The 26011-nt window shown below is 42.5% G+C and overlaps 1 protein-coding gene across 11 annotated transcripts; it reads right to left on the reverse strand.

The window, feature by feature from the left end:
- Positions 1-26011, reverse strand: CTCF (CCCTC-binding factor). 11 transcript variants are annotated; one of them, XM_018082929.2, is made up of 13 exons: positions 25757-26010; positions 21154-21266; positions 18201-18295; positions 9357-10146; positions 8493-8663; positions 7520-7653; positions 6130-6250; positions 5176-5325; positions 3656-3816; positions 3050-3232; positions 2513-2648; positions 1342-1509; positions 1-350 (listed from the first exon to the last, which is right to left on the reverse strand). In XM_018082929.2, the coding sequence occupies exons 3-13, from the start codon at positions 18252-18254 to the stop codon at positions 169-171; spliced, it is 2250 nt and encodes a 749-aa protein (XP_017938418.1). In that variant the 5' UTR covers positions 18255-18295; positions 21154-21266; positions 25757-26010; the 3' UTR covers positions 1-168. The 11 variants fall into 11 exon arrangements, with proteins under 11 accessions (XP_017938418.1, XP_017938382.1, XP_017938400.1 ...); XM_018082893.2 differs by having other exon boundaries at positions 9357-10149; XM_018082911.2 differs by having other exon boundaries at positions 9357-10149; positions 18201-18328.

The raw sequence follows: 26011 nt of genomic DNA on the forward strand, positions 1-26011 counted from the left end.
GTTAAATCACATTCTAACATCGTTTTTTTTTTTTTCCCAGTATGTTTGGTAAAATGGTCTAAAATGATGCATTTCCCAAAGCCAAGAAAAAAGATAAAAGGAAAAATAGATTTGAGCCGCTTAAACACAGCCCAGGCCAGTTCAGTCAGCCAGCGTGGTCTTCCTCCATCACCGGTCCATCATGCTGAGAATCATCTCAGGGGTGAGGTCTCCATTGGGAGCTTCCACTACAGGAGGCTGAGCTTCCTCCTCTTCCTCTGCTGTTTCTGCATCAGGTTCTTTCTTCACTTCAACTATAATATTTTCAATTTCACCAGTGTGCTGGTCTTCAACCTGAATGATTGCTGCAGCTATAAGGGCAGAAAAGGGGGGGGAGGGGGAAGGGGGTAAATCAGATTATTTTACTAGTTCCAGAGCTGGCCTCGAACAGCTTTTTGGTAGACTTAGTCACTTCCATGGAAAGGGAACACACATTCCCACATTAGTGGGGAGCAATTCAACCCACCTCACTCACCCAAGCATCAAGCATCTATTTCCCTGCCTCTGTATGAAGATGTGCTCCCAGTACCACAGTTCCAGTGTGCATTTTAATATTAGGACATTATTAAAACAATGAATTTTGCAGAGTAATCAACACAAACCCCTCCGTATCAATGTATGGGCCTAAGGTAAATTTTTCAATTCTAGTGATACTAGTGACAAATTGAGCATGAAATACTTCCACAGACTAATTCTAGAAAGGACACCCTCACAGCACTGACCAGACAGCCAAGCCACTGAGGAAGCCACCACCTCCTTAAAGGAATAAATTTACCCTTCCTGCTTTGTTCCTTTAATTTATTTACTTAGACTTTGCACAGTTACGATGTCTATTATCACAGAGAAAACTCTGTAGAGTTGAAACAACACCTGCACTGGCCCTGTGCTCAGAACTAAAGGCCTGAAGCAACTTCATTTGTGGCAATACCTGCAAAAGCCTACACAGGTAGGAACACCAAAGTGACTGTACTGACAGCTGCTTAACCAGGAATTGCACATCAGCAGAGACACCACAACTGGTTCCAGAAGCAGTGAACAGTTTGTAGGTCTATGAAATGAAATAATACTGAAGAAAAAATAACGTTCTTTCTTTTTGGCATGGTCTCAAGTGGCCAGCTTCCCTCATGACCGGGAAACCCTTGCAACAAATTTCAAGGTTTTTGGCAATACAGAGACAAGCACAGTTATCAACTTTTTAAATGAGTTCAACTGAAGGGATTAGATCTCCTACAAGAACTGCCAAATCCAAAGGAAAAGGTGCTCAAGCCAGCAGTATAAGGTAGGCTGCAATTAGTGACTTACGCTGGGATTGTTTTGGTTGGGTGGCAGCTTTGCCTGGTGGTCTTCCTCTTCGTTTCTTACTGGGAGGTGGTGCAGGAGCCTCTTGCTCAACTTCTGGTTCAGCCTCAATTTCTACTGCAGTCTCCTCCTCATCTTCATTATCATCCAAATCTGGTTCAGCATTTTCCTCTGTAAGAAATGATCTCAGGTAAGTCTTCGGTTTAAACAAGAATGAAAACACATCCATCTACAGCAAAGCACCATCAAATCCTCATCCAAAAGGAGACAACTCTGGTAAGAAAGAAGGGAAACAAGGCCTTTGTTGAGAGGCTGGTGGCACAGACTGTTAACCTGTTACTCCCACCTTAGAGGTACCAAGTTGTCCTTCAGAAAGCAAAAGGAAACATAATTATGTTAGATCATGTGATAAAAGCTACTCTGCACATCCACAAAGGAGCTCAGACAGACAACAGTAGGAGGGGAACCAAATACACTGCTGGGCTACTCCCAGGCCCATCAGAGGAGCCACCAGTCCCTCCAAGTCCCACCTGCACCACCCACAGGGACACAGGGTTGCAAAATGGAAGGTGGGAACCCAAATCCACGACTTCTGATGAACAAACATCTTGTCCAGGCCACTGCCAGGAGAGCCACCAGCCCCAGTGTCCAGGTGTGAAACCCACCCCGAGGAGTCTCTACCAGGAGAGAGGACTAGGAGTTTTTCCTTCACAAACATCATATCTCCACCAGCATCTCCCTTGGATGCTGCCAGCCTTCCCCCACAGAAGTTGCCAAGCTAATCAGTGGTGCAGTTGTCTGGATATATCACAAGCAAGATCAAGTACCATTTCACAGCACTGTGCCACAGAACCACACAGTTTCTTTCAGGACTCTTAAAAAATTACCAATTTGCCACACAGGCAGGACAGGAATGGCACAGCTGACACAAGGGGTGTCAAACTGCTTTTTAAACTGTAGTGCTCTGGAGCAGGCCTGGGACAGCAGGATCCATATTATCCCTCACAGGCAATATATCCCCCTGTACTTGGCCACGTACTATCATTTTTTGTTTGCCAACCAGACAAGACTCTTTTAAGTGCCAGAACAAACCTGCAGAACTGGCAAACCAACAGCTAACACATGCAGTGAATCATAGGCCTGTAATTCTCAGAAGGCACTGAGCTGTTCTTACCACTATCAGAGGAATCTTCTTTCTTAGATCGCATCTTTCTCTTTCGGCCACGTTTGCCCTTCTTTGTCTCTCCTCCATTCTCTCCTTCCCCACCATCTAGGCCAGAGCAGTTATCAGCATGTCTGGCCATTGTGTTCTACTCAGTGGAAGATTAAAAACACAACAAAAATTAAAACACACGTAGAATTCAAGATCAGACGTTCTGGGTCTGTATTTTAAAATGCATTTCTGGTAACTTACATCTTTTTTTTTCTTAAGCAAGATTGTTTAGGGGAAATGGGTACATTAACTTTATTAATGAAGTTGCATTTCCACACGGCTGGTGATGTCAATGCTAATGTGTTGGTATTAATCCTGAATTACACCAGGTCTCTCCCCTCTCTTTTCCTCTCAGACAGAAGGGTTCTATTTAAAAGACCAGGATGGCACCTTGTACCTCACCCAGCCTTTCTGCTGGGTAAACACCCCCCTCCCCTTGGCTAAAAAGCTCATTCCACCCCAACATCCCCCCAGTTCAAAGCAGTGCAATTCCCTCACCCTGCGAGTGAACGTTTTGCCGCACTTGGAACAGACAAAGGCAGCAGGGACGAAGGTGGGATCGTGGTATCGTTTGAAGTGCATGTCGAGGAGCTGCTTCTGGCGGAAGGTTTTGTCACAATGGCTACAGGCATAAGGCTTTTCTCCAGTGTGGGTCCGTTTGTGCATGACCATGTGTCGCTCCTGGCACCGACAGGCAAGACAGGGAAAAATAACTTGAGAACTCAGGCAAATGGAATCAGAAGAGCGAATTTTCAGCTATGAGGAAGCCAAAACTTTACGCTTAATATCAAGAAAAGGATGATTCTGCAGGGACGTGAGAACATCTGGACTGATGGCATATTCAGTCCTAGCTACTTCCATCCTATATGGACTCTTATCCTTTGGTCAACAGGTACATCAAGGTTGTGAAACAGAAGGTTTTCTACAGGGCAGCATCACACCAAGAAAAGGCCACTCGTACTTTCCTTCACACCCTTCAAAAGACTTAAGACAACTAACTTGATCTTGACAGCTGGTCAAAAACTTAACAGCTAAGATTTCCACCTCGTAATTTTAGCTCCTATCCTAACTGGCTCACGGGGGGTGCCAGTCCCACCAGCTCACCTGTCTGCACGCATAATCACACTGGTCACACTTGAAGCGCTTCTCGTTCTTGTGGGACTTCTGGTGCTGGATGAGGGCATACCGCTCGTGGAACACGGCGTCGCAGTAGCGACACTTCTTGCCCTGCTCGATGTAGGAATGCTGCTTCCGCAAGTGGACACCTAGGAGCGAAAATATCGGAGAGGCTCTCACCACCACGGCTCTCCCCAAGCAGGAAAAGCCAAGCCTGACAGCCCTTTGGTGATCTTCACTCCTGACCTCAGCCAAAAAAATCAGTGTGAAATGGTTAATTTAGGATTCAACTGAAAACCTAAAAGACTCATAAGTTAAACCAACTAGAACAATTTCTAGATGGAAATGGCTTGCAGAAAAACCCTGCTGAGTTTTTCCACAGGACTACAGATTTGGTTATTAGTTGCAATCTGTGCTGATTCAGGACACTCACGTTTGATAACATATGATTGGCAAAATGAAGTGTCTTGTGGAGTGTTATGTTTAAGATTAACCCAAATTGCCTGGATAGAGACAGAAGCCAGGTAATTCACTGGGGGAAAACAGGATTTTCTGCAGGATTAGAAGTGAGTGTGACGGAGCTAGAAGGCAACAGGGATACCAGCAGATAATCCTGACAGAGGTTTTAGTCACTTCTTTAAAATCCTCCAACTAAGAGCATACCACAGCTGCACGAGGTAGCTTAGGGTAGATTAAAGCATTATTAGAAGAAAAATTCTTCATAGCTAACATCAGTCTTCCTCTCTTGTTAAATCAGCTTGTTTGCTCCTGACATCATCTGACTGCCATCCTCTCAAACTGCTTCTCACTGTAGCACTTTACACTTGTCTTCACTGGAAGGGAGCCTGCCTTCCCATTACTTGGGTGATAATTCTGTTTATAGACAGAAAGTTCTGCCAAATCGTGGCTCTTTCCTTCTCCTCAGCTGCTCTGGGCACAGTATTGTTTGTCACCTTCTTCTAGAACATAAGAGCTTGCCTGCTGGAATCACACTGGGTACTGCTCACTAGATCCAGACTGTCCTACTGCAAGGACTCAGGGCTTTTGTGAGCACACACTCCCCCCCTACCCTGTCTGTGGTACACAGCTCCACACCCCAGAAAATTAAAACATTTAGTCTAATTCAAACCTTTTAACTTGATGAAAATATCTCTGCGTGACACTTAATGTGCAGGAGGTCAAGCCAAGTGATCCTCTGGCTTTTCAGACCCCAGTCCTTATGCTGTTGGAATCTCAGTCCAAGTTCAATAAATGCCTTGCATCTATGAGCCTGAAAACAGTATTGTATGCTCAGGGGAAAAAATTACTTCTTCAAATAACGGGAAGAAACTGAAAACTGTTCTAATTTGCAGCAGCTATGGTAAGCTAAAGGTGTGCATTACCAGCCCCACACGTGAAGTTGTGTTTCATGCTGTGCAGTCACCAGATGCATTGGGTTAAGAGCACTCTAATGCTGGGAAGAGTTTTGTACCCCCTTCAGCAAACAGCCACGTTTGGGGGATACGTACCCAAGTCACTCTTTCTCGCTATGACAGTATCACAGTGAGGACAGTGGAATTTGGCCACATTCTCCGTGTGCTTCTGCAAAATGTGCATCTTCATGGTACCGCTCTGAGTGAAGCGAGCGTGGCAGATGTAGCATTCATATGGCTTCTCTCCTTCAGGAGCAAGAGGAAAAAATAGCACAAGTACTTTTGTTAAAAAGAAATCTTACCAAGAAGCCCCAAACGACCTCCCAGAAACTTGCACCAGGCATCTAGACAACAGTGACTCTACAAAGAGCTCAATTTCTCTTTCTCTACAAGTTTGAGCTCCAATAAGCATCTTTCTACAAGGAAACTCGAGTTCAATCTTTTAGCAAGTTACATTATTCTTACTCTGAGAAATTCAGGCAAGACCTACACACAGGCTCCCATAAGACAGCAAGTGGCATCAGGCTTTTTTGGAGTGGGGGTTCTGAATGTTCATGTATATATAAAAGAGCATTTCCCCCTTGTTTTAGTTTTAGCAGTATGATTAATTTGGCACTGTTGTAACATTCTGTGGTAAAATCAATTCCATTTCTATTGAAGAAAAAATTTAGCATCTGTATGAACTAACATGCATGAGAAGCTTTTAAAATTACACTAAAGCATAAAACTGTAAATGGCTCTAATCTTTAACTGGAAGTGGAACACTGAAAACAGAAGAAGTTTCTTCTGTTCATACTACAAGTGCCTGTATTTTATCACCCCACAGTCAAACTGGAAATCAGAATCCTCCAAGCTCATTTCTCAGTGCAGTAATTCTATTAGGTCATGGATTTACTAGTGCTTATCAATCACGGTGCATTCTCTTCAGCTAGAGACTTCATAAAGGTTTAAGACAAAACTACAAAACCCTATTTCTTTTGCTGTTAGAGTGTCAGCACACACTGTACACAGCCTCAGCACTCTGACACTAAGGAAACATGGCATCAGTACCGGAGTGGGTCCTCATGTGCCTCTTCAGTTTGTAGGTGTCCCTGCTGGCATAGCTGCACAAGCTGCACTGGAACGGGCGCTCTCCAGTGTGAGAACGAATGTGGCGTTTCAATTTGCTAACCTGGAAGTCAAGAGCAAGACTGAAAGTCAGCACAGATGAGCAGCTCAGACTGCCAAAGGTACGAGGAATCAGTGAAGAGTTTAAGGTCGTCTATTTTTATTTTGTTACAAATCCAAACAAGCATGTTTCAATGCCATTCTCACTCTGTGCACAGCCACTAACTCCTGTTCACCTCCCAACCTCACTCCCAGCCTTGCCTGATGCTTGTTCCCACACTCACTGCAGCCTGATTTAGACTCCTGTGCTCAACTTACTGTTATCGACCATCTCAGCAGCTGAAGACACCCTAAAATTTCAAAGTATCCTGGAGATCCTCTCCTGCTTTTATTGAGAAGGTACAAACCCAGCTCAAAGGTCAGCAAGAACACCAATGGTACTCCATGTTCTACTCCAGCCTGACCACGCTGCCTAATCACCCACCTTTGCCTACAAAAAGCAGCATGACCTCATGTAAGGACCAACTTGGTTGTTCTTTCCTAATTCATACTATGAAAACCCCTGCAACACAATTTATTCAGCACTCAAACCCACAGGGCCTGGAATTACAGCACTGCAGGCACCGTGTGGGTAGGAAAAAAAAAAAAAAAATATCAAAGCCCCTGCTCAAGCTCTCCCAACTGTAACCTTCTTCCACTGCAGAAATTCCAGCTGCTCATCATCTAGCTCCAATTTCCTATCACAATATAAAAGCTGTTCTGTAAAATAGGTAATACTGCATGGAAGGGAAGCATTCAAGGAAGCTTAATGTGCCTGAGCAAATTAGACAATCATTCAATATTAGCAAAGCTGCTCTTCACCAATATTGAGGCAAAGGTTCATTAATTTTAGCTACAGACACCTTCATGGCATAAACAGATAATTTGGAGAATGCATGTTTCTAAACTGGGAGGGCAACTCTGATCGGAAATGACACCCCACTGCAGGAGGAAACGTCTGTCTCCTTCAACATGGAGCATGCTACAATTCCTGCAATCATATTAAAGGCCAAATAATTTAAGAAACAATGACAACTATTGTCTATAAAGAGGAAATGGGTATCACCTAGGATTTCTGTGCATAAGTGATCTCAAACTGCTTTCTGATTCACCGAGGAAACCCCACCATTTGCTTCGAAGAGCAGCCCTGATTTATAACATCTTTTGCTCAGAGCCTTTTAACCAAATGGCCAAAGAGGAAGGAAATGCCTGAGAACAGAGTTTATAACAGATGGTGAACAATCTTTGAAGTGCACAAGGAAGCACTCAGCACTGTAACAAGTAACTAACATACCTCCACACTGGCATAATCACACATGGAACACTTGAAGGGTTTCTCGTGGGTATGTTTGTAGCGGCGATGCCGAACCAACTCTCCACTGGTCACAAAGGCCATGTCGCAGTCTGGGCACTTGTGAGGGCGAGTACCTAAGGGTGTGCAGCAAAACAGGGAGGCAATGACATGCAGATTCAGTGACAAAAGAAAATACGGGACGGTTTTGGTTGGGTTTGTTTTTGTTTTTCAAGTGAATTAGCAACACTGCTTTCGTGTTCTGAAAGATTAGATTAGAGTAGCAAATAATTTACACACAGTCAGAGGGTTTGTATAAATAACAAATGGATTGAAGATCTCGGAGAACTAACATGCTTTCAGTGAGGAAACAGACTCTTTTTTGTATCACTTGGTTATTTACAAATTTGAAACCACAAAATCAGACATAATGTAAGCACACAGAGAAAATGAGGGATATGTGGGGGTTTTTTTTGCAGAAAGGCACAAGCTTAAGTATATTCACAGTTCAATTACCTGTAGTTTCATACCAGAAACTCTGGTAAAGAACAAGACAAATGTGTTAAGATTTTAGCTATAAATTTCATTCATCCAGTTTATAATTTATTCCTTGGGGTTAGGTGTTTCTGGTTATTTTTAATTCCCTCATGTTTAACTCCAGTCTCATTTTCACTGTACTTTTCTCCACGCAGCAGAGACAATACATATCTGAGAACACAAGTACTACTGCTCAAGGCAAAGAGAACATTTCTGTAACTTCAGGTAATTTGAGATCAAGCCCAGGACCAGTTTTATACCTGTGAACAGGGCAAGCTCTGCAGCTGACCTGGCCAGGCAGAAAACAACTGCATGGTCTCCTCCTTTTTAGCTTGTTCCATAAGAGGAATTAGAAAAAACAGCAGAGACCTTCTTAAACCTATTTGTTCTAATGACAGAGCAGGTCCTACAAAAACAATGTGTGCAAAACCAAGAGTACCTGTGTGAGTGTTGAGGTGGTTCCTCAGCAACGTGACTGTCCGGAAAGCCCTGCCACAGAGATGGCACTTGTGTGGTCTTTCATCGGTGTGGCTTTTCATGTGGCGGTCCAGGTTGGAACGACGCGGACAAGTGTAACTGCACAGTTCACACTGGAATGTCTTCTTTACACCTAGTCAGGAAAAGAAACCACCTTTAGCCTTTGACAGCCCTGTGGTCTACCGTGTAACATCAGAGATCAGCAGGGAAAAGAAAAGATTCTTGGAGGTTTAACTACTGCAAGGAGCCACCATGCAGCACTAAATCCAACTGCACTGCCTGGGGCTGATTTGGCTTAGATTTTCATTAGTATGCCAGCACTCAGTGTTCCTTCTCCACTCTAAAAAGGGTTCCTCAACTCACAGTTTTAACAAAAAAAACCAACCAAACAAAAAAAAACCCCAAAACCAACAACAAAAAAAATCAAACATATCTATTATTGTATTTTGCACCATCTACCTTACCCAGCAATTGGTTAGAAAAAGCCCCACAGAACTAATTATAGCATTGGTTCCTGGTGTAAACCACATGCACACAGACTGTTACATGTGTATTACAGCAAAGAGAACAATCTTTTCAATCATAGCTATATGGGAATATTAATGCCACAGCATTATACTTGAGGAAAATGAGCTCCCTCAGCCTAAATGGAAGAGAAGGGAGGTTTGCCCAAGAAACACTGGAGTCGAGTTCTATTATACAAAGAGCAAGAACCACTGGGCATGTCTGCTTTCCTCCCAACTTGCCTCTATTCAGTCATATCACATTGCAAGGTCCCAGCAGAACAAATGCATTTTCAAAATCCACTTGCAGACGGGGGGCTTACCTTTCTTTTTAATTTTTGTTGGTTTAGGTGGCTTCATATTGCCCACCACCTTTTCTGCATTAACCTCGGACAACAAACCCTCCTGCTGCTCCTCTTCAAAGTCATACACAGACACATCCACATCTTTGCCTTCCTCAGTGTAGCGAAGCTTACTCTTTTTGTTTTTCTTTGTTTTTTTGGCTGGTGGCTGATAGTCTGGATCTTTTTGCCAATTGGGATCTTCCTGTGGCTGAAGATCACCTTGTTCCAGTGTCTCCACCTCACCATTTGCACCCACTTTCACTACTTGGAAGCCTTCTGGTAAAGGGAGGGTGTGACAGATCATGGGCTCCCCCTCTTGCAGGCCTGCTTTGGAAACCTCATTTTCATAAGCTCCCTGCAGTTCTTCCACAGACGTGGTGGCCACAGGTACAGTCACTGGTACAGGTACTTGGACCAGCTGAAGCTCACCAAGGTTTATAGGCTGCTCTTCCATATTAACAACCTGAAGTGTTATGATCTGTGTGTCATCCACTGTAGCCTCAGTTTCTTGAGGCACTGCACCTTCCATTACTTCAGTCTTCATTTGAAGAAGAGTTGGATCCAGCTGATCCATCATCACCATCTGCACCCCACTGCTGACGTCCTGCACTACTTCACCTCCATCTGCTTGGTTTGGCGGTAGATGACAAGCATCATCCTCTTGCCCGCCTTCGCGGCGTCTTTGATAGGTTTTCCTCTCTTTTCCCTTAATGAAAGTTTCTGATTCCTCCACAATAGCTTCGACTGCCTCACCTTCCATTTCACCTTCCTGCTGTAAAAACAAGAGAATGAATGCCACACACCATCTGATGTACTTAACAACTGCACAAACCCCACAGAAGAATAAGTCGCCCAACTGGAAACACCCAATTTAACAGCAGCCACGAATCAGAAAACAGGAGCTGAGAGCTGTAGGTCTCCATGAGCCCATCACCACTGCAAACCAAGGCAATCACAGAATGCTGCCTGCAGGGAGACAACTGTACCAGCTTCTTGGAAAGGAAGGAAAGAAAGGAAGAGAGATAAAGCGATAAGCACGTTCCCATTTCTCAAAGACCACAAATCCCACCAGCAAGATGAACAGCATTATTATTCCTCATTGAGCTTGTTTAATCACTTCACACAGCTCAGCAGGACCAGAGGCAGTCTTTGGCTATAAATTTTAAAGGTACAAAAATACTGTACTGTTCAAAAGCAAAAAGCCAACCTTAAAGAAAGTATTTCCTGCTCCCACCTCTGGCACTGCCAGGCCCTGAGCAGAGCAGAGGACAATGCACTGTGCCCTCCCTCTTCAGCTGAATGAGCCACAGCAGGAGACAGGCTCAGGTAAAACCTTATTTCAACATAAATGATGTTGAGTCAGAACTGGTGGATTCTGATGATGCCTGGGTTAAATCCACCTATACAGTCATAAACAAACAACAATACTGAAGCTCAGCATTTTGGTGGGCCTTAACTTTAACTCTGAAAATAGTTGCACATAAGCATAACACTGAGATTTTCTTCCTCCTCAGACCATTCAGTGTTCTTCTCTGCAGTCAGGGAAAAACATGAAATTCCTGTATTTTCATTCTGCAGGAAGGTTCCTTCAAGAGTAGTAATAGCCAGAAGAAATTATCATTTTGCAGCTGTCTTCTCCCCCAAATGAAAAGAGTAAGATCACAGTAAAGATGTATTTCCTAAGTCTACCTCTGTTTCAGGTGGTTTATTTTGTAGAAATGAAAGCAGGTTCCCCAACCATGCCAAACATATTCCCTGCATCAGGATATTATTTCTTATATCCCTTGCATAAGTGTTAAAAAGGTACCAAGATCAAACGTACTGCTGAAGCAAGTAATAAAAGAGCCAGTTTCCTTACTAAGCCTGTGATTAAGTCCTGATTCCAGTTCCAGATTTGATAAGAGACTTCTGTATTTTCCCATTAGATTGACTGGCCTCTCGGACCAGCTAACTGAATTTAATTACCACAAATATTTAATCTCCCTTGTTACCTCAACACTTTAAAAATCACCAAACTATTTTCAAATACCTACATTTAATCTTGCATACTGAATTTTGAAATACAAAAGCTTATAGACATAAATAGGAAACACAGCTGTCAGTCTGCTTTAAGAATTACAAGACATGTAATTGCTATTATTTTTAGAGAGTTCTTGCTTTTAGTCTACTGTCTTTCCTAGCATCCTCCACCTCTGCTGTGAGAACAATAAAGCTCATATTGTTCCTCAGCCTGCTCGGACTGGGGACATCTATTAATGTGCTGTCTTGATCTTCGTTATGTCGTGGGCAGCCACAGTCTCCAGAGGGCACCAGATACCCAGGAATACCGACATATGGCTTCGTGAGCACTCCCTGCAGGGATCCGGCCTCGCCTTCCCTTTACCACCCATCAGCTTCTCAAGTTGGAGCAAATCCATATGGAGAAACAGCTGAAGTACACGAGATGATGTAAGTACTTAACACTAGACAGCAGGCAATCAGAACAGAGCTGGTCTTTGGCCTACAGCAACTGTGAAACTGTTTTACAATTACTTTAAGCATTTGCAGAGAGAGAGAGAGACAGAAGAGAAGCCTTTTGAGGTGACCAAAAATCTCTGAACAAGAAAAGGAAGGACACAGCTAAACAAAATAAATGGTCACGGTGGGTAACAACGAAATATTTAAGATGAAGGGACAAAATGGCAAATGCCCATCTGCAAAGCTAATGCAATTTTGGTGCCTTGCAGAGGAATAGAGGAGAGATCTGCAACCCTGACACAAGCACAGGCAGCTCTGAGAAGAGGTGAGGCTCTCATAAGGACCTTCACATTCACTGCCAATATCAGAGTTGGTAACAAGGCTGCTAAGTCACCCAAAAGCAAGCCAGAATTGGCCAGTGTCCTCTATGATCCTACAGAAGCATGATTTCCTGTGGAGTTGTAGGAAGGCATCATTTCAGACTTGTAAAGCAGAAAATCCTAAGTCCACCGAGAAACAGGTCACTCACTCACACACCTGAACACTTTGACACATGGCTCATGCTGTCAGGAAAAGTCTGCCAGCCTAGGAATGCAGAGGTACAGGGAGGTCAAGAAAAAGTGGGTAGGCACAACTCGTGTTAAAGATGCTCACAGTGAGGTGTGTACGGGTGCGAAATGAACGGATGGATTCTCACAACCGTCCAGTAAAGAAACTCAGACCCCGCCATCCCTCCCTCTCCCATCTCTCACCCCCGTCCCCTGTCACTCATCGGGGCGGGGGTTGCACAGTGGGGCACGGCTGCCCCGCCGTGGCGAGACACGGCACTGCACCGGGACCGGGCCTGCCACCTCCGCTGTCACCTCCCTGTCCCTCCGTCACTGCATCCCGACCCCGCCACCTCCCTGCCCCTGCCCTCCAGTGCATCCCGACCCTGCCACCTCCCTGTGCCTGCCCTCCACTGCATCCCGACCCTGCCACCTCCCTGTGCCTGTCCTCCACTGCATCCTAACCCTGCCAGCTCTGCTGTCACCTCCCTGTGCCTGCCCTCCACTGCATCCTGACCTCCTCACCTCCACCGTTCCAGTCTATCACTGCATCCTGACCCAGGATCCCCTGGACTCCAACATTCAGCACACGTATGAGCAGGTTCCTCTCAGTGAAAAGTAAAGGCATTTGAAAATGCCTAGTTTGAAATCAAACTCTTGCCACAAGGAAAATGTTACTATAACCTTTAGAATATTGTAAAAACATAACAACATACAAAAATACACAAATATACAGGAGGAGTCTCATTTGATGTCTTGGCCAGCTCAAAAATCTTGCCACACTGCCAAGATTTCTTCTGAAGAAAGCATAGATTTACAAATTTCCAGTTTCTCCAACCAGGGGGCACCCAGGATGGACCCTAACTTAAGAGGGGAAAATGTACTGACTCCTTCCTATTAAATAAGCTTTCTGGAAAGACTCCATCTCAGCTTTGCACTGCCTGGCCATGTCACTTCTCAATTACTCTGTCTTGAACTATTTGCTACCTTTTTACTTACCTTTTTTTTTTAAACTTAATCTGCCTTTTTCACAAAGTAAGTTTTACAGGCAAGTTTTATATTTATTGGAGGATGTGTCATGTGTTAGAGCTAAGACCACTACAGCAGAAGACTAGGAATAAAAACTGCTGAGTTTTGTATACACTTAACCCAACTTTTTATTTCTGGCTTTTGTCACCAGCTCTCTTCCTACCAGTTACTCCTACCTTACATCAACAGCTCAGTTCCACAATGACTGAATCGAAAAAGGAAAACAAAGCACCAGGTTAACAGATGATGCAGTAAATCAAGACTGAAAAAAAAAAGTGAAAAAGAAGAGCTTCCACAATAAGGAGGGTAACCAAAGAACATCTGAAATGAACACAATTCCCACGTAACAGCTCAAGCCAGTCTTTACAAAACACACTCACTCAACGGGCTCTGCTGAGAGACAGTACACCACTGAACAGCTCAGGGCACTGTCACAATCCAATTAACCAGGTAAAAAGCTGTGACGTCCCAACAACAGACCTAAGCTGCTTCAGAGAACCCATGGGCATTTATCTGAAACAAGCAGAAAGCAGAAGGGCTGTGCATTTGACACAACTGACACTTCGTTCCAACGAAAGGGAATCAAAAGGTTGTTTGAGGTAAAATAATTTAGTGCCAACTGTCCTATAACTGCAGCACAGGAGTCCCAGCCCAGCTACACTCACAGCAAAGAATTTCTTCTTAATATACAATCTAACCCTGCCCTGTGCCAGCAGGAAGTCGTTCTCCCTTGTCCTGCCACTCCATGCCCTTGTCCAAAGTCCCCCTCCAGCTCTCTTGGAGTTCCTTTAGGCACTGGAAGGGAATTGTAGAAGCATTAAAAACAACTTGCTGTAGGTGTCAATGCAGAGAGTACAAACCCAGAGACAGGGATGGTTAGTGCCACTGCCTGTTTATCTAGCTGTGTTCTTTATAATAAAGCTACTACTAAAGAGATTCTGCCTCTCATCCAAAGTTAGAATTAACAAATCCTGAACTGCATCGAGTTTCGTGTACCAAATAACAGAAAAATAAATATTTTTGCCAAACAAGGTACAGTGTCAATAAAAACTGCTGGGACACTACAGCAATTGAAAAGTAGATTTAGTGCTGTAATATACTCTTCACTTGAAGGAAAAAAAACAACAAATGCCAACAGAAACAATGAAGTCAAATGCTGTCAATAATTTTTTGGCATTCATAAAACATTGAAAAATATCTTTACATTATTGCAAACAAAAAACCCTATTACCTTTCAATGTATTCCGACCTTGAATTCTAGTCAATCCACACACAGTACCACTTAAAAACTGACATGGCTTTGACACTTATGGATTAGGTACTTATTACAAATGTTACGGGAGTGGAAATAAGGCCTTAAATTAAAACATGGGAGATTTATTTTGCTCCTGCATACCCTGTGAACCTTTGAAAGCTGAATAGAGGAATAAGCAAAAAAACTTCAACTCTGAGTCTGCAGTTGTGCAGCGTGTCTGCCATTTAAAGCAAGATTCAAAAAATAAAATATATTCAACAGGGTTTACAGACAATGGACATTTTTTTCCTTTTTTTTCCCCTGCTTGCAGTTCACACGTGTCTGTGTAAGTATTTAAGGGCATTAGCAGATGCAGCATAACCACAGGAGTGCTTGGCCATTCTCCTTCCCATCATGAAACAGCCCTATCTTTTCCCTGAAAAGGCTCCCAGCCAAGCACAGCCAAAGATAAGGCAGTTTAACAAGTAGGTCATTTCCTCCAGCAGAGCTTCCCTGATAACACATGAACATGGCACAAATGTAACTTATTCTAAAGCAGACATGATATACATAAAACACAAAGCATTAAGTATTGCCTTTCCTAGAGATGCTCTTTCTTACTATTCACCACAACTGCTCCTGATCTCCTCAGCATATCAGTGGTACCCCTAGACAGGCAACAAATCCAGAATACAGAGAAGGTGTATGTGCAACTGCTTCTCACAGCTCCCCTCTGGGTTTAAAAGGACACCAATTCTTGTTCTCCACACAGTGTGGCACTAGAACCAAAAAATCCTGACACAGTTTGGAAAGAGGCAGGAAGATGCTTGAAGAGTTCTGTGCAGGGCCAGGCACCCCAGGCAGAGTTTGGTAGCTTGGTCTCAGCACCCCACAAACAGCTATAAAACTTTTGAACTTGAGGTGTTTCTAGGAGTAGTTCAGCAGTTCTACACTCAAGACAAGAGGCACAGTTGGATCCAAACAGACCAGCTGTGCATATCACACACAAAACATCAAAGATTTACTACCAACGGGGGAAACCAAAAAGCTGGGATGAGTTTCTTCTACTAAGTAATTTGCTCACACTAAAAACTTAAAGCTTTCCTTTGCCTACTGCATTCGATTTCATATCCACTAGTTATGACTGCCACGCCCAGCTCCAGCTGTTTTCTCATTTCCTCCTTGCCACTTACAACACTGGCACTGAAAACAAACAAAAAAAGTCAAATGTACTGCTTCAAACATTTATTACAGTTTTAAATTAAAAAGGGCATTCTCATTAATCTACTATTAAGCAATTACTCTGAAAAATATTTCAGCATCTCGGAGGGAGTAAGGAAAAGGACAAGCAAGAAACCCAGGAGAAGAGTGAACTTCATCACCAGTTACTAAATGCCTGTGCTTTTTCTGTGTAAGAAAAGGGGCCTGTCAAGGGAAAGAAGCCCCAAGAAACACATAAAACAGCTACACGAATGACAGCTGCAATTGCAAATGCAGAGTTGCAGAGGAAAGGTTTCCTTAAGTACTGACCCTGCAAAGGGAGAAGACAGCCAGCTTTGGTAGTGCAGATGGAGATTACCTAACCAAAGTGTCTGTGCTGGCAGGTTGGTCTCTCTAAATAGGGCAATGAGAAGAGCACATTCTTCCAGAGAGTGATTCAAAGCTTTTAAGTGGATCCCTACAAAAACCAGTAAATAGTCTTGTTCTTAGGCCTTGTTCATTCTTCCTTAATTTCTCCTTCCGTTCCTATGTAATATTCTTTTAAATTTTAGCTTTCATTTTTCACTCTTTCTTGCAATAACTGCTAGGCCCTCAGTCATTCTGAGAATTCTTTACTGAAAGCTGGGAAATGTGAATGAAATATTTTTATATCAATCTTTAAAAAAAAAAAAAAGGTTTCCCTTTTTAATATATTAAGGAAGGTATCACGTTTTGCTAACACCGTGACAGCTCTTTTCAGAAGGACAAACATGCAATTTAATCAGGTGTAAAATACAGAAAGATTTACACTTTAAAAGTAGCAGTCACAGAGGAATTCCCTTTAAGCTGATGTTAGATCATAAAAGTAATCACTCCTTCCCTTCTACAGCTCTTCATAACATAAAAGTGATAAAGGAGCTCATGAAAGACCACCAGAATACTTGAAGGTACTAAATTGAGAACAGAAAATTACTTCAGGTTAGAAGAGCCTGTAAAATCCCTTGCCACAAAAAGTCTAATACTGTAGGTAGATACTGGAAAATATTATTAGTTTTGTCAACAAGCATTTGTGGCCACTTCTGCCATCACACACTAAGTTAGGCTTTCATTTAGGCTATTAGCAAACTGCTCACAGCAAAACAGTTGCTTCTTCAAAATCAGTGTGAGCAGAGCAGGATTCTTTGGCCATCTGATATAGCCTTGCATGATATCAAAGTGGCAACACCAGCCACTCCCACACCTGAAAAAAGACCAGTGCAACAAGTTTCATGGCATTCTGGAGACTTCATAATAAGTATTTGGATTTTGTTTTCCTCTAAGGCTTTGGTTGGATTAATAAGTATCCAAGACTAAACTTTTGGGGGACAGCTATTTCTTTTATCTTTGCACAAGTACCCATTAAGTAGTGATACTCTGCCTGGACAAGTGAATTCAGGCTTCAAATTGGAGGAGCAGGAAGTGCTTATCCCTGGAATGGTAACGTGGGTCCTATGCTATGAACAACAGCTGCCCATGCAGTGACTATTAGTCACCTCACAAATCACACCCTGATGCACACAAGGAAACCTGAAGTCAGTGCTAGTTAATTTAATGTCAGGCTGTCAAACACAGAGGTGCAGTTTACTGCTGTTGCAGCAGGGACAGGAAATTCCAGGAGTTTTGAAAGCACCTGTGGCAGAAGGGTGGTGGACAAGACAAACTCCCAGAGACCAAATTAAAACATCCTTGCTTTTGAGTCACAGATCACAGAAGAGTTAATCTGAATTCATAAGCGCTGCATGAGACAAAGAGAATCAAACCCAGGTGAACCCTTTAAAGTGACCCTCATGCTGAAATTCTAAGTAGTTTTGTTTATCTTATACACACAGGTATATTCATATATACTCATATTCCAAATATTCTCATACACTCAGCCCTAAAAGTGCCATTACAATCAACTTTCAAAGCAGATGGAGAAAAAAAAAACACCAATACCCCACAAAGGCACTCGACCTTGGAGGAACCTTTGTAGTAGGAAGGAGTAAGGCCTCATTTTCAGACACACTGTCAGAGAAGCCATCCCTGCCTTTAAACTACCCATTCATTCCCTCCCATCACCCAACTATTCCTCATGTCAGCACAAGCACTTTTAAGACTGCAGCCACTGGTCAGGAAACTAATCCAGGCCAGAACTCACCCAGCCAAAAAGATACTTATTTCCATCCAGACCAGGTCTCTGCTGCGCCCAAACACTCAGGCCAGCCAAAAGAGAAGCATGACAAGAGGGTTTCTTCCAGCACACTGTTAAGCTTTACGTTCAGGAAACTACTGCCTCAGCATGGAACACATACCACACTTTAAAACCCCTTAATTTACATTTATGTTCTTGTTGCTTCTGCACTTCTGCCTGGACTGATTTTTTCTCTTCATGCTGGCTATTCTTCATGCAGCTCTTGAGGTCAGAACACCCTCTGGAACAGAACAGATGAGTCGTACCAGTGAAACTACATAAAAGAGAAAGGGGAGAAGGGAAGGGGGGCTAGTAAAAGGACTGTTTGAATGTTTAATGCTTGTTTAACAGCAAATGTGTAGCCCCACACCTCTAATAGCAGCAGCATTGATAATTGCTTGAGGACCCCTTCACTTAGCAAAAAAAAAAAAAAAAAAAGCCATAAATAAAACCAAAAGAGCATCTTAGTCAGCTTTATTACTTTCCACCAGCATGACTGAACTCATTTTACAAGCTCCTCTCTATACCTGTCCTCAAACTCTGAATTCAGCATTTACAGTTCTTACAACCTAAAGCTCTGGATGCCTCACATCAGATTAAGAGTGTAATATGACATTTTAGAGCTGACTGTGCCTACTTCAGATGGCCTTTTTCTCCTGTGCTGTGGAATAGCAAATCACACACCAAAGGAGCTTTTACTGTTAAAGAGGTGTAAATTAGAGCAAATATAACTCCTTACATACTGTCAATGCAGCAAGAAACCCTATCAATAGACAAAATCAGCTTTAACAATTCTAACCTTGCTATCCTGAGGAAGAGCAGCCTCTGCTCACTGAAGCGAACTTTGTTACCAGTTAAGAGCTTCAAATATTCACATTCACAGAACTACAATATTTATAAGACAGCACATTATTTCTCATCCTGTAATCCTCAGTATGCACACATGCTAAAAACCCTGGAATGATAAGAGAGTCCACAAGAGTAATTGTTAAGTGGGGCATATCTTCTTGCTGCACTCAGTGATGCGATCGAAGCAGTGCTGGATTTCATACCAGTCCCACACCCTTTGAATTTAAGTACTTCCCTCCCCAGGTTCTTCTGTCATTTATTTAGTACAAGGCACTCAAGTCTGGGTCCTGGTTGAATTTTTTACTTGGCAAGTCTATTTTTAATTGTTTATCAGCTTCAAAGAGCACGACTGATAAGAGGTTTGTTGGACCTGTGGGTGCTCAGTGATAGCGAGCTTTTAAAAAACATTTGGAATAGATCTGTTTTTATTTAACACTTACTCTGTAAAAATCACAAATGCTACACACAACCCCTGTCCAGGAAAGGAGATGCTCAGGGAATACACAGGGTGTGCTCCACTGCCAAGGGCATATTAAGACTGCTGATGCAAGCTGCATCCTTGCCAGGTTCTGTGCTGTGCAACCCTGGAGAAGACTACCATTTCCTCAAATTTACAAACCTGTCAATTAACACAGAAAAACCTTAAGGGTGAAGGACCTCTGCATTCAGAAGACATTTGATACAAAATGAACACCTCCCGTGTGGAATTCTATCATCTCAGAAGTTTTGTCACACACCAGCATAACAGAGCACAGTGAATTGAACAGAAGCATCTTTTAATCTACTGCTATTCTTTTACCCTAACTTTGGTTTTCCTGAAATTTTGAATCAAGAAATAGTTTCTTCTATTTTTCAAGCCTAGTGTTCTGCTTGACTTAACAATGGAGAGATCTGTTTTGAATAAGGTTGTACCCAAACTCTTAGTAGGGGGAAAGAGAAATAAACCAATAATTGTAGATCTTTCTTTCCTACACTAAACACAAATTCAGAACAGTTCACAGAGATGCTGTGGGAATGAAAATATTTACTAAATATAACCCTAAACAACCTCATCTAACATCAATGCTGCCCCTGCACTGAGCCAGGGGTTGAACAAGGGTACCACAAGAACTCCCTTCCAACCCAAATTATTTTACCATTCTCTGGCACTATACAAAATGAAGGATACACTTAAACTTCAAACAACACAGTGAGGCTTTTTTCTATCTATGATGCTCTTAGGACTGAGATTTACTGGTCTCAGCATTCACTTCCACACAAGTTCTAGAGGCCCTGGAACACCTCTGCAAGCTCTCAAACACCAGCCAGTTTTTAGCAAATGTGCAGAAGTACAGTAACTCTTAGCAATCTACCACTGACCTGCACTTTCAGAGTGGTGGATACCCAAAGCCACCCAGTATTTAAGAGTACAGCATTAGAAGAGCACAGGCAGAGTGTTTAGGAGACACAGAACCACATGTGCTATGAAGTACAGAGACTCGCATCAGACAAAGCTCCTACAGGAACTTCAGATAGAAAAGGGGGAAGCAGCACTGACAAGGGACCTCCCTACTTGTTTTTAATTTGCAGTAGGAAACCCAGGACCACAATGAGTATATCTAAACTGAGAAAAAAGAAAAATCTGTCCTTGAAGAAGTAAGGGCTACTGTGTACTTTTTTTCTCCAGAATCTTAGCAAGAAGTTGTATCTTGAGTGCCAGAAGGTGGCTGAAAAGTCTCCCTGAATGCCAGCACAGAACAGCCTGTTTGAAGAGGCAGCTCTGGGACATAACACTTCATACTGACCAACAAGTGCACTGGATCAAGCCCTTCTAACCAAGAAGAGCCAGACTGATAACACAGCAGGACAAACATTGAGTGCTATCTCCCTTTTTTGAATCTGATGGAGCTGGAGAAAACATCCCTAAGGATTTTTTTGCACAAGCCACTCAAAGCGAATGTCTCCAAAAACATTACAGATGTCATGTCAGGCAAGTAAGACACCTAAATATTTGATAGTCTGTTCCATCATACCGTCATGGAAGCTGACAAATTCTTCTTCATGTAGGTCAAAACACTGGTAGAACAGGGAGAGGATGCAGCTGCTTCAACAGGACAGAACACTACAGGAGCAAAGCATAAAATACTCTGGGCTTATATAATGCTCCAAGTAGCTCAGAGTAGGCAGGAGTGAACAGCAGCCATCCTCAGCAGGAAGGAGAGGAGAGCATTAATATGGAAGGTAGGCAAGGATCAAGTAATCAATGAGTACCTTTTGAGTATTCAGTATTGCCACAGGAAGCGATAAATCTCTCTTCAAAGATCAGAAGTGGCAGTAAGTGATATACTCAGCAGGAATGCTGGATAACACTAACTTCTTCCATCCTCCAAAAAGAAAAGAAAAGAAGAAAGGTTTTAATAATCTGATAAGCTTTGACTGAAACTACTAGCCTTCTTTTTTTCAACCTGTAATCTGGGAACTCCTGAAGTGCCTCTAAGGGGAAAGCAAAACTGCAGTTTAGATTGCACCTCCCGTGCAAACAGTTTAGTACACAGGAGAAGGTTACTGTTGAAAATGTAATAGTGTTAACTTATGTCATAGAATCATACAGCCAAAAACAAGAGGGCATTTTCAATTCAGTAGCATTTCCTGCTTTCATTTAAATCTTTGGATGTTAGAAGCGTTTTCAATGGAAGAGCTTTGCAAATCGAACACGAGGAGACAGAAAAACGATACAAGAAGCTGAAGCAATTGGCCAAAAATCACCACTGTTTCTACTGCAGTGAAAGGCTCTTCCAGGAGCCAGTCCAGAGCCACGATGTCTCTTTCAACGTTAAACAATGGGAGAATTCAATTCCCTGGACAGCGATTTTAAACATACAGCAAAGTTTACTGCTCCATTTCAAAAGAGTAAAAAATGTTTGCAAATATCCCGCCATCACCACTTGTGGTCTCAGCCTCCTTTGCAGAAAGCCTTTACCTACCCCCAAAATACTTTGGGGCATGGTTCCACAAAGGCTCAAATCGAACTTAGAGCTGCATTTTTTCCACATCCACTTACATCTGGTTGCCCCCACGAAGCAAATTCAGCTGACCAGTTCATCGCCTGGTGACTCAACTGCCAGCACACACATGGAGGGAGATGGGGTCACAACAATCCTGATGCAAGCCAACTTAATTTTCCAGGGAAGCCATGACTTTCACCTCCCTAAATGCTTTGGTGTTATTCACAACATGGCATAACCTGTAAATTCACTTGCATAGCTTTTATTGGTAGGCTGAGAAAAAAGGAAGAAAATTCCCTTTGTCCAACATGAACATAAAAAAGCTCGTCAAGGACAGATCAGTGTCCCTTTAGTCCAGCAGTCTGACTCCAAAAGCTCAAGCAGGAAGTGCTGTGTAGGGAGAGCAATCAGTAATGTCTGTGGTTTACCACCCTTATTCCAACACCCAGCCATGGGATTAGGGATCTTTGCCTCTGGACCTGCTGATCCCTTGCTGAACCTACAGTGTCTCCACAGTCTCTTACCACAATAGGTTTTCCATCAGTTGTGGTGTATTTACCCCATTTCTTCCTCCTACAAGCTACAGGCTCACCACAAAACTCACAGCATCTACCCAAGCAATTGGCCTTGTGTGAGCACTGGGAACCACAGAACAGCAACCCCAGACTGGGCACAGACAGAGTTCTGCCAAGAGCTCAAGTGGTAGCAGCAGAGCCACACCATTCACCTTTTTACAAACAGCCAGGAGAAACCAGAACTGCCAAACTCAAGCATCGGGTGCTTAAATTGAAACTACCCCCCAGAGGAGCACATGGATTATATGCAAATTCTGTTGCTCAGAATTCTCAAGCTTACTTATCCCCTTCCCACCTTTTTAACACGGGTAACACATGAAAAATACTTTAGCTTCCAGCAATCTCCACCTAGACATGCTTAGTCCACCATCAGCCTATTTATTCACTGTAACATTCTAGAGAGCTTAGAAAGTGTCAAACGCTTGTGTCAAGCCTCCACACGTGATACATTACCATAACTCAAAATTACTGTGTTGTTTACTCCTTCTTCCACAGCTTTATGCTCCCTAATTTCATTCCTGATTAAGTCAGTATTTTACTCAGCATCCAATTTAAAACGAGGATCACTGCAGATAAAATAACTCCACACAATACATATAAATGCGATATATAAAGTATGAGTCAATAAATAACTTTATGGAATACAATTTTATGGAGCTATATTTTCTTTAGTGCATTCCATAAAAATCACCTTGCTTCACCTTCTGAGCATTTTCCATGCTTTGAACTGGGAAGGAAGAACTCCTTTGGAGATGCAGGTTTGGGACTGGCTGGCTGGGCAGCAGTGCTACTGCCAAGGTTCTCTCCAGTAGCTGGATGTGAGCCAGCAGCAGGCCCGGGCAGCAGGGAAGTAACATTTATCCTTCCAACAGCTCCCCAGACATTATTAGACACATCTCCAGTATACATCAGTATCTGCTTACTTTCCCCTGCTCAGAAGATTTTACTGGCTTGATCATGTTCTGGATTGATAAGGAAAAGTCCTAAACCTATTTCTGTTCAAAGAGGGAAGCTGGTTCAAGAAGAGGAGGTGCTACTCATCCTTCTTCTTTAGCAGCTGTCATTTGATCACCAAGCCTGACCACTTCTGAGTGACAATTCTATGAAACAAAAAAGATTCAGCACCTTGCAGCAGGCTGAAGCAATTTTCAGATTTTTTTTTCCATGATCTTGATTCAAAGATGTTAAGAGATTAAGAAACACAGGACTGCTCTTCATATCATAATCCAACAGTTAATCACCTTCCCTGCGAAAAACATAAATCTTTTAATTTGAACCTATCAGGCTACAAATTCTTGTTGTGTTTGTCAGCAAGATTAAAACAAGCTGACTAATATCCAGTGTTATCTTGTCAGGAACATATCTGAGGACTCTTCTCAAGTCACCTCTTAGTTTTGCTGAGACCCTGTACAGTAAATTCTTAACATTTCACTGCATGGTACTACAGCTCAGTGTTCTGTCAAACTGGGGATGAATCCCCCTTGCAGACTAATTTTGTTTCTTTGGTTAGTTGGTTGGGGGTTTTCTTGTGTGTGTGTGTGCTGAGGCCAGAATGATACACAGTATTTTGGGAATGACTTCATCCCACCCCACACAGGCAAGAACATATCCCTCCACTAATGCATTTTAGAACTACATTAGGTTCACTGTCACAGCATCACCTTGGAAACTCATATTTGTGCTGTTTATCCAGTGTCTTGATTTAAATGCAGCTGGAATGCCTTATTCCCAGGTGCAGAGCTTCACATGCAGCAGCCTTAGGACACACATACCTGACTGGACCTACTTCACCTGACAGTCACAGTACAAGTTTATCATGCAAAAGTTTTTAGAGACATTTTGCACCCACAAAAATCACTAAGCAAATTGTGACAAGCAGTTATGAGGTTTTGCTGAATATCCATGGAAACTGTTCACTCTTGTAAACCCCTGAATTCAGACTAATCCTGAACTAAATGGCATTTACTGATATTCAGTACTAATGTTAATATTCAGTAAGGTCCTCAACATCAAGTCCTTCAACAAAGTTAAGTAATAAATTTAACAAGCTCTTGTTTTCTTAAAGCTTTATTTACTAGGATTAATACTTTTCTGTCCTTGTTAACTGAACTCTGTACTAAAAAATAAATGGGAGAGCTGGTAATAATGTGAACTACATATGTATTAACACACACAGAGCTACCCAAACACCCAAAGTAACCTGCCAGCCCTCTACACAGCACCATGTAACTACCTGCCATGTTCATCCACTCCATCTCCTCTTAGATCTGACATATCAGTGCTTCTCTAACCTCCTGGAATTTCCCTGATGTTCCAAAGTGCATTGACTAAAATATATTCCTGTCAATATTACAGCTAGGGATATTCCAGTGGTCAAAAAATATACTGGCCAAGGCAAAAGTCTCTCACCTCCCAATGTATTCTGGTGGGGAGGGGTTTAGATGGCTTTTGAGTTAAGTTTTGGTTCATGCTTGGTTTTTTGTTTGTTTTTTTTTTTAAACAAACAAACACCACAGAGAAATTTCAGAAGAGCAATTTAATTCTAAATACCTGAAGGAGGGCACAAGGGTTACTCTGACATCCCAATTAAGGCAAATAAATTTCTTTATATAATAGGACCAAGCTATTCTCTCCTCTACTTTAAAAACAGCTACTTTACCTGATGATGTTTGAGAGACATACAGGCTTCTAATGATGATGCATATTAATACAGACAGATGTGTATGTCACACTCCAATCTGTGATTTGCCTTCTGTTTTGCTGGAATTTGACAAATTCAATGATGTCAACAATTTTTTTTTTTACGTTAGAGGGAGAAAAAAGGTAAAACAAAATTTTCAGTATAAGCTGAACTTATTTAACAGTGTCTTTACATTTGAGTGAAGCTTTTCAATAAAACCTATAAAGCTTTAGAAATTTCATAAGTTTGCAGCTACGGGAGAAAAATAAGATGGTGCTGATAGCTGACTGACACAGCTATATGTATTTGGGCATACTACTTGTACTGCAGGGGGTAAAAAAAGTACCCTAGAGCACAGCTTGCACTGCTACCATCCCAGCAGCAGCCCTGGCTGGTGTCACTGGTCAGCACATCCTAACTGGCCAGTGCACTTGGGCTTGTAAATGCTTTCAAACATTCCTGGCCTCACCTCTTAGTATGAACCCCACACAGCACACTGAATTCCAGGCAGCTGACAGCAAACTGTGCGAGGGCTCCAACTGAGGGGGGGTCTCTAAAACCAAACCTTTACATAAGAAATGCAACTCTAAGTATCTAATGACTCAAAACTTCACCTGTGGGGATAGTCAGAGAATAATTCTTCGTGAGTCCATTCTATCACAGATGTCCCCTAAGCCAACGCACGTTATCTGCGCCATTCCCATGAGCTGCCTCTGCACTACTTCTGTTTTCACCTGTTAAGAACCACATTGAAAAGCAATTAGATTTTACACTTTCCAAGTTTTTAATAATACTGAGGAAAACTTCACTTTGGCTTTAATTTACATTAGACACCCAAACTGAGCTGTTCTACAGTTACCTGAATGTTA

This window comes from Manacus vitellinus, unplaced genomic scaffold, assembly GCF_001715985.3.
Source record: "Manacus vitellinus isolate BGI_N305 unplaced genomic scaffold, ASM171598v3 scaffold_10_pilon, whole genome shotgun sequence".
NCBI lineage: Eukaryota > Metazoa > Chordata > Aves > Passeriformes > Pipridae > Manacus > Manacus vitellinus.